This window comes from Pholis gunnellus, assembly GCF_910591455.1.
Source record: "Pholis gunnellus genome assembly, chromosome: 15".
NCBI classification, from domain to species: Eukaryota; Metazoa; Chordata; class Actinopteri; order Perciformes; family Pholidae; genus Pholis; species Pholis gunnellus.
In genome coordinates this window covers 9,672,477-9,686,215 of record NC_136542.1, presented here as the reverse complement: position 1 = coordinate 9,686,215, position 13,739 = coordinate 9,672,477, and the positions used below count along the sequence as shown (strand labels likewise).

Below are 13,739 nucleotides of genomic sequence, written 5' to 3'. Positions count from 1 at the left end.
ACACCTATGCTGTGAACTAGCAGAGCTACACTTTGAATTTAGAGTAAAGTCTCATAGTATACATTGCACAACAGTTCCCCAATCTGCAGTTGAATGTTTCCCTACAAGGAAAGGGCAACGCCTGATGAAAAGGCTGTAATGAAAGAGCTGCCCTCCGATATCTGGCACCCCCTGCTGTTATTCTCTTTGAACCAAGAGAAAGGGAAAAGGGAAGAAGAAAAGTCAGATTTATATGTCAGACAACAAAATGGCACATTGTCCCCATGCGTGCGGTATATTTCCTTTACGCCAATATTTTCAGATATTTAGAGATAATCTGCATACAAAACTCTAGTCCTGAAAGGTGTCTCTGCAGAAGACGTGTTCATGTGACGTAGCTTCCAAGTTTGCCTCTAATCCACATGGTTAGACTTAAAGCAGGACAGAATATGCTGCTTGTTACTGTATACATCATTCCACCGTCAGTTATGGAAGAGTTTATTTCAAAGTAAAAAAGGAAACTGTATACTGAATAGTGGAAAAAGGTTTTTTTGTCATTATGAATTCTGACTGCTTCACCATTGATCTTCTGCTGAGTCAAGATGTTTTCTGCTGGAGGGGAAATAACCGAGTAAGACGTCGGTTCACCAGTCTGACAAATCAAGTCTGATCTTAAAATGGAAAACCAATGGATTGGAAAATTCTTGCCCATTCATACTCCAGCACTACCCCAATGCTCTTGTCCAGTCTAGTTCAGTGATTGTTTTTTCCACTGATAGCAGTCCTTTATGAGGCATATTATTGATACAAGTGTTCTGCTGCTTTTTCTTTTTTCCCCGCTCATGTACTTGACATTGATTGTTTACATTGACCTTTACAATGGCTCCATCCATCTCTCAGTGAAATTCAATAACACGACGATGCGTTACCGTAGCTTATTTGCGCTGAAATTGGTTCTCAGAGTTGTTTTTCTATTAAGAACGTGTGCTTGCCCAGCCCAAATACCAGAGATACAAACTCAAGCCTCAACATGCGGCATTTGCTTGACAGCGCACCCAGTGCAGGCATAAGATTATAATCAGCAGACTCTGTTCTGCATCGGGAGCTGTTCCTGCAAAGCGCAGTTTTGACAACAAAAATCAACAAGATTGTACTAAAGCAACAACGGAGAATAGTGAAAAAACTATTAGCCTCTCTCCCTTTCTCTTTATTTATTACCAATCAATATTCCCCTCACAGTCCATCTGCAACCTCACTGCGCTGTCAGACACTTCTGTGACAAATGATCATTCCACAGATGTTTGAAGTACAATAACGCTATTTGTTCATCATCTCTATATGACACAGAGCCAATTTTGAATCATACAATGCCATCTTCTCCTGCCACAGTATGTCAGCAGACATTTGACAACTGCCTTTGCTCCACCATTGTACAGATAATTCATTTCTGTGCGGCAGCCCCACTGATGGCAATGATCCTTGCACTGCAGACATGAGCTCATTGAGCTCAGCTAAGAAGGAATTTTCAATAAAGGTATGAAAGCAATGTTGTGGAAACCCAGAACATTACATTACTGAAATGAAATGTATTAAGATTACATTTACTGTAACGGAAAAGACCATGTCCATGACCCTGTGCATGCTGCATTTATCTGCACTGTAGATAGGGTATATTTAGTGTTTTGCTTTTATGCTGGGATGTTTTTGTCTTTAAGTGGAGTCAATTCCTGGCTCCCGTGTTGCATCAACAAAGTAATCCCCTGGATTAACTAAACAGTTTGCTTGGTGCATCGACTATATTTAATCTACTTTAGATACAGTTAGGATTTGCAGTTCAGGCTAGGAAAAGAACAGTAAAACAGAATCATTATCAAACACTTGTTCAATGATTTTTAACAATATGTAATAGTTCCAACATACACACACACACACAGCTCCTCAGAGGCAGCCCCATAAAGATGGGCCCACTGTTGTCAGACATTCAGGGAGTTTGCAATGTCTATAAATTAACTTACTTTCACCCAATTTAGTGCAGTAAGTAAGGAAATCCTACTACTACTATTATAGATCATATTTGAAAAGCAGAAACAAATGGAGTAAAATCAGAAGCAGAGATAAAAGAAATACAGACAAAGCAAGCACTAAAGTCAAAGGACAGAAATAAGGAAACAAAGCTGCACAAATATATACGTAGATGAAAAATATACATATGGCAGCGTGGCAAAGGCTAAAACAGATGAATTTTGAGATGCTCTCTCAGAACCGGCTGCCACTTCACAACTTTATTATGCATGCATTTCCATTTTGATAGCACTGTTTGCTGCTGTGTAGAGAAGAGGGGGACGACATATTGTGTGATTCATTGTTTCTCCTCGGGCATACTCAACATCGCTCTCCGTTTCCTCCACCTCTGTGGTTTCAAGTCAAACTGAAAATGAAGTGGCGCAGCAGTGTCATCTTTGCATCAGTTTATCTAATTTGCAGTCCGTCATTTGGGGATCAAAACTCCCCACTATTTAGTCACAGCTCAGCACACTTTGCTCCTGCGTCAATTCCCCAACAATTCAGCGTGGCAGTTTTGCTCCATTGCACATGCACTGCAAGCTGGACTGAGTCACATTACCCATGATGCTTCTTGTCTAGCCGAAGGTGGGGGAAGGGTATCCCCGGAGTCTCTGTCGCTGGGTGGGAGACACCTCTGAGTCATCGCTGTCACCTGTGATGTCACTGGAGCATCATGATTTAAAGAAGAGATTCCCTGCAGTCAGAATACCAATGGACCTCATATCCAACAGCTGTACGTCAACATGTCATTCAATATCAATGGCCTTTCTGAGCTGTTTCCTTTTGGCCCCTATAGCAACCAATGTATTGACTTTTGGACAGCATCACTTTTAAAAAGAGCTGTCTACCCAGGCCCGCTTTTCATTTGTTCACTTTATTACACCCTTCACTTTCACCGGGTCAAACCGAACATATGACATGTATCTTATCATGATGGAGGAGCGATATAAACAGTGAGAAATGTGAGCAGCCGACGTCCTGTACATACTGGAAAAGGGGAAGAATGAAAGGAAAGAGGATGAAAGATAAAGAGAAGAGGAAAAAAGCTATCAATGGTCCGTCGCATGGATTATGAGGTGCCATAAGTGTTCCCTTTGCAGCTGCTTATCCATCACGGAGATGAATCGATGGGTTAATGTGAGCTTTGCGAGGGCAGGGACTTTGAATGTACCATACAATGTGACTGTGATGGATAACCCTCCCCCTCTGTGTAGTAGTCTTACATTCCAACCCCTTTGGTGGTATTTGTCAGAAAATAAATGAGCTTTACATTGACGTTAAAAGCGCTCTCTTTCCATTGACTTCCTTCTCCCTGGTGTGTGGAAATGTGGAGAGAAGATGCTAACAAACAGGCATTAAAATACATCTGTTACATCACTAAATTATGGATCTTGTAAACATGTGTATAAATACTGGCAAATCATCCACGGAAACTAATGAATTCATGTTTTTTTCTGGAGTGAAGAGACACAATGCTGCATGCTAACTGCTTGGATGCAAAGTCCAAAAGCCACAGGTGTGTCAAGAACATGCAATTACAAAAAAAAAGGAAATGTTTTCCTCTCCAGGACAGATCTGTGTTTTCATCCTGTCACAGAGTGGTGAGCTGAGACATCATCAATGCAGCACTTTGCATGTGCAGTTGTTAAACAACACATCCATCAAAAGAAACAAACTATCATACCAATTCATTTTTACATTTTTTTTGTTTCCATGAAATGCCTTCATTATCTTAATTTGAATAAATAAATACAAATATATACAATCCATCCATGGCGAGGCGGTTTGATGCTCTCCAGTTGCCAATAGTAACCGAAATCTGGCCAAGAGCAAAATCCACTCGTCAGTGAATGAAGCGGAGACGTGTTGGAGGGTTGTATTATATCACTGAAGATTTCAAGGACCACCACAAGAGCTGTTGTCAATGAAAAGCGTGCCTCATCAATGTAATGTCCGGACAGAATCAAACAGCTCTGGTCACGACCCAAATTCTAGCCTCTATTAATCTTTACATTGTGTTTATTGTGTGATCCATGTCGTGCAATTCTTTGCAACAATGTGTGTTGTGTTTCAGACCTACAGGAGGCGGTGATGTGTGTCAAAAGGCAATGTGCACGAAATATATTTTCAGAAAACTGAATTATAATGTTGTTTGGGAAAAGCAGACATGAAAAGTCAGCTGCACACTGCAACTCCATCTGTTGCGATCAAGTTTACAGCGCACATCGTATAGTGCTCTCCGGCCGCCATTCATTCCCTTTCATGAATTGATTGACAGTTTTTTTTTGTATTGAACTCAGATGATGTAATACTCCTCTGATGCACCTGCTGAACCGCAAGCTTCAAAGAAAGCAGGCCGGTCATTAATAGCGGGATCCAGTCTGCATTACGTATTTGCAGTTCATCTCTGCGCCAGATGAGGGCACGGTCAGACCTGGGCGGAACCAGCAGGGAAGGGGGCTGGGAATCCTGCAGGAGTCCGCCAATAACAGCTCGAGTTGGAGCCTGCTCGTACTACGGAGCCACACCGAGGTCTCTGCGCGCATCGCACACTGCTGGGGGAAACGGGGGAGAAAACACAAGCACGTAAGGAGGAAGCCGTACAGATTTCATACGGCGTCGATGGCAAAGGCAGCACGAACTCTGGCTAATTCCTTCAGTTGGCATTAGACTCCCGCACAGTCCTGCTGCAGGATCACACTGTTGGGCTGTCCCTCTCCTCTCCCGCTCGCCCAGAGTAGCCACCGCGCGTACCTGGAAGGACAAGAGGGCTTGTTTGGTGTTCATGGTGTTTTCAGCTGGATTATCACTTTCAACAATTACGCACAAGTGGCCAGTAGCTGCGGGAGTCAAATCAAGGGATTACATGTTTGTAAAGCTCTTGGTTGTGCTCGCAGCGTCTGCGTGCGCGTCTTCTTCTCTGAGCGGAGAGCAAAAGTGCTGACAAATCTACTCCACCTGGACTTTGGATCTGAGTGAGGAGCTTCCCGGTGAACTGCACCTGACAGGAGCGGCGGCGGCACCAACACAATCTGGGGAGACCCGAATTCGTAGCTCAGGGGGAAAACTGAAAATCCTGCGAAAATGCCTCTCGCTCAGATCGCAGATCCATGGCCCACGATGGAGCTACTGCAGCTCGAAGCGGAGGTAATGAGAGGTGAAATCATATGTCGACGCAGTGCTTGCATGCATTGTTTGATCAGCTTTTTTTTAATTATTTAATTTGGTTTGGGTCAGGGAAAATGGCGCACAGGGAACACATCAGCCCTCAATTCAAGGTGTTCAGTCACCACTCTCTAGAAAAAGTTAGTTCAAACTATATACATAGCCGGCATAGCTGGGGGTGAGTAGACGTCATAATTAATAATGTATGTCCAGTGTTTTAAATAAAGCAAGTCAAGATTTTGTGGAGGACATGCCCCTTATATTCCACACAGATACTCAGCTCTTTGCAGACAATCGTGTATCATTTATAGGCTGTGATTGGCAGTCTGAACCAATATGAAAATGATCATTTTGACCTATTCATGTGAGATAAGCACCTTTTCAGTGCTGAATATAGAAATACTTCACTTTCTCTTCTGCCACTGAAGCTTTTTGGGCAACTCCATTTCAAAGCTCACCACCAGAGAGAAGACCAGTCAGTGGTCTGTAATGTACTGGCTGATCCTCACTGTCTGTCCCTGCTGTCACCTGCACAGTGGTTTCAAGTGTTTCTGTCTAATGCCTCTTCACACATGGCATCGCAAATTAAGGGTAGGGACAATCTACTTGGCTCATGTGGACCATTAAAGAGAGTGGTACATTTAGAATTGAATAATGTGAAACCTTAAGTTTTTTTTTTTTCCCTTTTTTTTGTATTCTTGCAAATTTACAGTTTGATTTACAAATTCACTGATGCTGCCAGTCTCATGCTGTAGCAGAGTTTTAATTAAACTGCCTTGTGAACAGTGTCTGATTAATACAGAGCAGGTCGATCATCGCTGAGCACAGACTCTTGAAGATGGAATGTTTTACAGTTTTTCTCAGAAATTGTACAATTAAGCGTAATAAAGAGAGAGAGAGTGGTGGCCAGACCCATATTGTCCCGATGTAGCATCATTATTCATGAATTCTTCCAATTGTCTCTTGAGCAGACTGGTTGCTTAATGAATATGCATCCGTCACATTGTGTTGCTGATGAGCAGACATGGGCTGCGTGGAAGCAACCTGTGTCCCATTATGCTACACTTTTTTAAAATGTTTGTCATGTAATAGTTGTAGGGTCTCTTTTAAATTAGACAGCCAATTAAGCAGGTGAAGCAAGCCTGTGATACCCGTGCTTTGTGTGACTGATCTCACTGATGAATAGCTCTGCGCACAATATTGCACAGTGTCCTCAATCAGCCTTACGAGAGATGAGTCTGATTATAAATGAGGCTCATTTTCCCGTCTCTCGGCCTAGATAGCCTCTCTGATTTGACGAAGCTGAGGAAATAATTTGCAAGAATTCAGTGGAAAAAACGAATCTTCTCAGAACCTTGGTTTGCTCATTAAACTTGAGGCCTAATTCATGCAAGACAGAGTAATGGGTCTTGACTCATTAAGCTATGCAATGTATCAGAAATGTTGGGGAAGTAGACCTTATCTAATGTACACTTGCAGTTACAGTTCATTCTCGAGCGGACAGGTGTTATTATTGGGGCTTTCGATGAATGAAAAACCTGCGAATAATGCAGAAAGAAGCACTTTCATCGTGACTTCTAGTTTGTCCCGCGGACTCCACTATTTACAGAATTCTGCAGCACATGAGTTGGCCGAGTAGCATGTCACAGCTAAACAGATGGTAGTGCCGAGGCTGTGAAGAGTGCTAAGTTTAACACTGTGAAAAATATCCTGCCTTTTCATAAACAAATTAGTGGGACCATTGCTAAAAATATATTAAGTGTGTAAATATCAGCATGTACCTGTGTGTGTGTGTGTGTGTGTGTGTGTGTGTGTGTGTATATATATATTGTGAGGAGAAATTATTTTAGATCTCACGTCAGCATTGCCCCCCCCCCCCCCCCACCGCCCCCGAAATCCAGTATCTGTAATTGATTTGATCGCACCAGTCACCGTCAGTCAGAGTGGGATCTTTGCCATTTATCTCTGTCACAAACCTACCAGCCGGCTGCACCCTTTGGTTCCCGATGGCAGAGCGAGACAGCTCAAGGCTCAGATTGATTGAGCAGAAAGAGCGAGTGCGACTGGAGGCCATGCCAGCGAACATGTTGGGAGAGTCAATCGGTTGGCGCAGCCGCGGGTCTGCTTGTCACACGGACAGATGGGATAGACACAGAGACACACTTTTGGCTGATTTAGGAAAAGAAATGATGAAAGGGAAAAGAAACATATCACAAAGGCATTCCTGTTCTCATCTGCACACATTTCAACAAAAAGGGAGTTGTTGTGATATCGCCGCCACTCATTATGTGAGTTGCTTGTGTTTGGAAGGTGTCATGAATGGAAATCCGATTTACTAGCTTTTGTGCTCGAAGCTGTGGCAAAGCAAACACTCAAACACTGTGCAAATAGAGCTGTTTCAAAGTGTGAGTTTTGATTTGATTGAGCCCCTTTGATTCATCACCAAACCATGTCTGTTATGAATTAACTTCTCTGTGAATCATCTCTGATAAAGACACTTTTAACAAATCATCCCCATCCTGTCCCAGTTGAGTCACCACCACCTGCATTGGGCACTGTCCTTATAGGTTAGTGAAGGTCCTCCAAAAAAGCTGAGTCATGCTTCTGGTTATTGCAGATTTCCTCTACAGAAAAAGCGTTTTAACTCTTAATGAAGAATCCCTCCAGTGCCAACCCTGAAACATATGATATGATTTCATTGATACAACTCATGTCAACAAATAGTCAATTGGAGAAGGGACACTGTTGTTTTGTAACCAAGTCCTTGCCATTTGCCATCTTCTTTAACAACCTGAACCCCTGTCTGAAATTCAGTTCCTGCTCTTAAAGACATTGTGGCCAGCATCTGGACTCAAGGTCCGCTGGCCCATTGAGGCAGAAAGTCGTAGAAAACAATTTTTTTCTCCCACTACTTTTTAAACTCCCCTCGCGTTTGAGAATGAGAGTGGAATTCTGTTTCTTCAATAGCTAGAGGAGATGAGACAGAAGCAAACTTTAAAAAGGTGCATTTCTAAAGACGGACTGCACAAGCTAAGACTTAAAATGCAGGATTGCACAAGCCTCGATGGTGGGGAGAGACGGTGCTATTCAGTTCTTGCGTAATGTGCCATGTAGAGGAGAAAGTAGGGTTAACGTACGGAATGTGTGCCATGTTTGCAAGCTGGGCGTGGTCAGCGGTGCACGCTCGAGTACTTGTGTGAGTGTGTGCATGCTCAAGTTCAGTTCACATTCGTGCTCTGCTGTGTGTGTGTGTGCGTGCATTAATGTACTGTACTGTTGGCTTAGCTCCAGCTAATCTGGGTGTAACTTGTTGAACACCTGAGCAGGGCTGCGGGAGTGGAGCAGGGCTGGGTTGGCATGTGATAACAAAACCCTTTGCTTGATAGGTGCCCTGAGAAAGAGAGTCCTTATTTATTTTGAATTAAAAAGTTAACCTGTAAGTGAGGCCATCGACCAAACGACGACAGCAGTAGTAGTAGTAGTAGTAGTAGTAGTGTGACCTGTTCTCAATACTGGCAGGAAAGATTACAATATATTTAGTCAGATAGGATCAAAGGCACAGACAAAAGAATGGTTATTGTATTTTGTTTTAGTTGCCTAGTTACAGGAGAGCGCTGCTCTAATCACGCTGTTAAAACACAAATCTATCAAACACACACAGCATCGGTGCTCTGAGATTGTTTACTTTGCCTAATCATACAGGAGTCCTGTGAGAAATTAAAAGTTCTGGCTCTGGCAGGCTCGATAGGCTGGCCTGTAAATCCGTTTACAGCATGCTTGTGGCCTGTAAATTCCTTCTAGTGATCTTGTGTGCATCTCCTATCGTTTTTCTGTATGTGCTTGTGCACATATAGATCGAGCACTTCTGCAATCTTTTCTAAATAGTGTTATTTTTTACATCTTATGTCTTTGAGCATGTTCGTGTGTGTGTGTGTGTGTGTGTGTGTGTGTGCATTCCTATGTTCTCATTGAGGAAGCCCAGGGGAGAGAAAGCACCATTAACTGGGCCACTTGGATCAGCCATGCACAGCTAATGAGGTTGAAATGTGTTGAGCAGCAATGTTGGGAAGGCATTGTTGACCACACACACAGAAACTCAGACAGTTGGGAGGATTCCCACCACTGGTCTCCAGCATACTGGGTTAAACAAAGCCCACCACACACACACACACACACCTCACTGATGGCATGTGAGTTGAACAGAAGGGACGAATCAGAATGCGGAGTGAAGTGGGAAGCTTTCACAAAAAACACTGTGCTTGACTTCAAACTGCGCTGGTCCGCTTAATTGTTTCCATTTCTCCTGTCTCCACACATTTACAGCTGTTCTATGTGGCACAGTTTGGCTAAATCTAATTGAGTAGATGATTAAACTCCAACCAGATGAGCTGTTGGCCTGTAAAAAGTGCCCGAGGTTGTAGCACCCATCCAATTTATAGCTGTTGGTCATTGCTCGAAGCAGGAAAAAAAAAAGGAAGTACATCCAGTTGCCAAACGCATCCAATCTCTCAGCACAGAATGTATTGTGAGGTATAGCGGCGACAGTAAATTAGGTCCACAGTCTGTTTTCTTTCTGTTCAGAAGGTCTTTCTTCCCTTTCAGTATACAAGAGCTTTGCAAAGCCGCACTCTTGTCTCTGCCTGTGCTTCCTTCACGTCTTGCACTGCATTACCCTTTCTGTTTAATGTTTGATTGTTAAGGCCACTGCTCGTCATTGTGTTGACTGCCTGTCGTATTTTGTTGCAGTCTAAAGGAATAGGAAGAGGAAAGAGGACATGGAGGAAGTGTACAACCTCAGGGTCGCCCCTCTGTGATGGAAAAACAAAGCAAAAAGCGGAAAAGGCTGGGGAGTAGTTATTTAGGGTGTTCTCACACTTAGCCAGAATACTTGACCCTGGACCCAGGAGTGTTTCTTTGATCATTGGAAGGGGGTCAGTTATTATCATGGATTTATCTTCATATGTTTCAGAGGTATAACACTATACATCATTAATAGGATACATATTTCACATGTTATATATATATATATATATATATATATATATATATATATATATATATATATATATATATATATATATATATATATATATATGTGTCCAAATGTGAAGTTCTGTGATCCTGACACGATGAAGTCCTCTATAAATGTATAAATTCCATTTATACGTGTCAGCTTCACAACTCATCTTACTGATTGTTCCTCTGTAGATTTTACAAGGGAAATGGCAAGTGATCCTAATTTGACTTGACATCATAATGGCCCCCGCCCTTTTTCTTTCTTTTTTTTCACATCACAGGTATCTCCTCTGCATATAATACTCATTGTTCTACCGTTGTGTGCAATAGAATGATACACACACACACACATATAATCATGTAATGTGACTGAAATTCTACCTTGTGTCCAAAGTTAGCCGCCCACTTCTCTGTCGCATGAACAATATGTTGATATTCCAAATAGCCTTCGGTGAGCCATTGTTGTAGAAATAACAATGATTACCCTTCTCAGCCAGACGTACCTACAGGGGAACGGATGAACGATGTGCATTTATGTGTCAGCCCTAGATTATTAGGTTTGCCAGCAGAGGAGCAAAGTGCTGGATGCAGTGGACTGTTACCACCCCCACAGTCTTGCAAATATTCTCTTGTATCTCTCCCCCATTCCCTGTGTCTGCCGTCTCTGTACACACACACACACACATGAAATATGCACTGTCACACTCTGACTGTTTCTCACATCTGCTCTCTTGACAGAATGGGCAGAGCACTGCTGAGGATGGAGTCACGCCTGCTGTCAAGGTACATGGCATCTCTGGAACACAAACGCACACATACTCACACATGCAAAGACACACAAATGTGACTCAACATCCATGCATCTTAGCATCCAATAAATTAGAGTGAGCACTTGGACACACTGCACCAAATTCTTTGGCTTTTGTTAGTGCTTTTCTATAAAAGGCGAGCAGCAGCAGGCGAATTTCCATCAAAGGGCAACATCTTTGCGTGAAACTTCATTTTGAGCCATTTTGATTTCTACTAAAGGAGGAGAAGAACGCCGTAATGCCTCTCTCACGTGTCCATGCTAATGTGTGACTGTGCGTTGATTTATTCATTTAGCAATTGCATTGACAGCCCTTCCGAGGGCATTAGCTGGCTGGAGTTTAATGTGTTGAATACTGTCAGAGTGAGGCTGATCGAGCGACGGACCAGCTACCGTGTTTAGTAATGTGTCTGGATCAATATAATACAGCCATAGTGTTGCACATTCTGCATGTCCTCGTGTGTCCTGTTAACTATATCACACAGAGACTAATACACACAAGCATCCACGTAGAGAAACGAACGCACTGTCAGCTCTTTCCTGAATCTTGGCTGGCCTCGATGCTTCATTGTCCTGCTCTGAAACGTGATACTGTTTCCTTCTGTAGTCTATTAATCTCCAGCCATGTAGCAGAGGACGAGAACAATTTTCTTCCTGGCTTAGGCTCTTTCTTTTTTTCTCGTTCTCGAGGGGGATAGAGACTGAGGAGCAATGTAGTGTTGTCTTTCAGTTCAGAACAATGAGAGTTGAGGGGTTTTCAGTCAAAGGAGTCGGCACACAGGGGCAGCATTGATCAAAGGCATTAATGTCTGATTACAGGCTTCTTAGCTTCATGGGAGAACGGTCAGCATGTTTGGGATCATTATCAATATATTAACGAGGATATTTTTCAATGTCGATACATGCATGATAAGCTAAATGGAGATGCATCGAGACCGAAACTGATATCGGTCCAATACTGACTCAAACAGCTGCATCGGGTACCGGTGACAATATGCCAATCTGGTATCAGATACCATTATTTTAATAAATAGCAATTCAGTACATTTATATCTTCATATTTATTTGTTACCTTTTTGTTTTTCACAGTTAGGAAAGCAATGTTTAAGTCAAGCCTGATGTGGCCTTACGCATAAAAGAATGATCCCACTCACTTCCACACAGTGAGGCATACAGATTATTAAGTTACTTAGACGACTTTCTTTCCCCCTTTTGTACCGATTTTGATATTTTTACTCTGGTTATCTGCTGATGCAGAGTACCACTGGGCCCTGTGAGGTCTTTGGAATCGTTTTTTTATGTAAGGTAACATGATGCCAGAGATGGCTGTGTCAATAAAAACCGAGTTTTGTCACGACAGAAGAAATGTGTCTGAAAAATGACGCTGAAAAAGAAACTGGATTGGTCCCATCATTGCAGATACCCGATCCTCATAATAAGGTTAGTATAGGCGCAGATACAAGCTTATTGGATTGCTACATCCATAATCATATCATCACAATATGACTCTGCTAAAAGTTGATCATATTTGATTATCGCTCAGGCCTGGGCACTTCTGTAATTATGTACGTTAAATGTTTTGCTAATTGATTGGGGAGTATTTCAGTAATGTGATCAGTTATGTGATCTTGTTAATTAAGATGACCTCTAAATGGGCTTAGGGATTTTCTGCCTGTGCTTCTACAGGAGAATTTGCTCATAGTGTAGCGTTATATGTTGATGGGTTTTGACGTGCATGATGTGAGAATGAGTCGGTATAAAAATAAAAAATAAAAACCCTGAGGCATCAGACTACAGTTGTCGTGGACGGCGGGGGGGGGCGGGGGGGAGAGACCTCGTCCCCAGTTCTCAGATTGTTCTGGCACCAGACGGGCAAAGAAGTTTTAGCCAGGCGCTACGGCGATCGATGTCGAGCTGCTGTATAAATGCTGGGAATTTGATAATGGCGGCTGTTATCTACTCTAGCCATGGGAGTTACCTGGCTCCAGCAGACCAAGGGGGGGAGGGGGGGGATAAAGGTAACGATTGGGACCAAGGGGAGGGAGAGAGTGTTTCTGTCCTTGCTGGCTGAACTAACGTTTGAACCTGATATAGGCTTTAGAACAGTGAACTGATTGTCCTTAGCAGGTATGCGTGTGTATGTGTGTGTGTGGGTTTGAGGTCGGTGAGGTGAAGTCAGTCCTCTGCTCCTGAAGAAGACGTCTACAGCACTAATGAGCCCTCTTCTGTGTCCTGATACTTCTCTCCCTCTCTCTTTAGCTCTTCACACGCTGAATATACAAGAGCATATTACTCAGCTAGTGGCGTCGCTTTTGTCTCTCCCGTGCTTTTTTCTGAGCCATTAACGAGAGGCAGTAGGTAAGGCTCCCTGGCAGGCTTCTGCTCACAGGGTTTCAACCCAGTGACTCTTGTCTTTTTTTTTTTTCCTTTAGCCTTTTTTGTTGTTTGCTTGTAGCAGGAATCAGATACATTTGGTTTATAATGAAGTAAAACATAGAAAATTGGTTCCTTCTCGGGCTGTATCAATATACGGAGTAAAAAGACTATAACCACCATCTCTGCTTTTTATTGCATATTTCTTTATTTGTCTCTTTACACAGCTGTCATCATCTCAGAGCAGTTTTAAAAGAGATAAAAGCTTGAAAAGGGACTTTAGATTCGGGTGTGACAGAACAGTAGCTGTTAAGGGCAAATGGCCTCTTCTGAG

The 13,739-nt window shown here is 42.7% G+C and overlaps 1 protein-coding gene across 2 annotated transcripts in view; it reads left to right on the top strand.

Annotated features, from left to right (window-relative positions):
* The window catches only part of rps6ka1 (ribosomal protein S6 kinase a, polypeptide 1), a gene marked incomplete at its 5' end in the record, with an annotated part of 45,412 nt that overhangs the window by 1,233 nt on the left and 30,440 nt on the right, over positions 1–13,739 (top strand). Inside the window, 2 exons of one of the 2 annotated variants that reach the window (XM_079174620.1) lie at positions 4,611–5,190; positions 10,963–11,007. In XM_079174620.1, coding sequence (XP_079030746.1) covers positions 5,128–5,190; positions 10,963–11,007 — 108 coding nt within the window. Of the gene's footprint in view, positions 1–4,610; positions 5,191–10,962; positions 11,008–13,739 lie in introns of those variants that run through there. The other variant, XM_079174621.1, reaches the window with a different exon arrangement.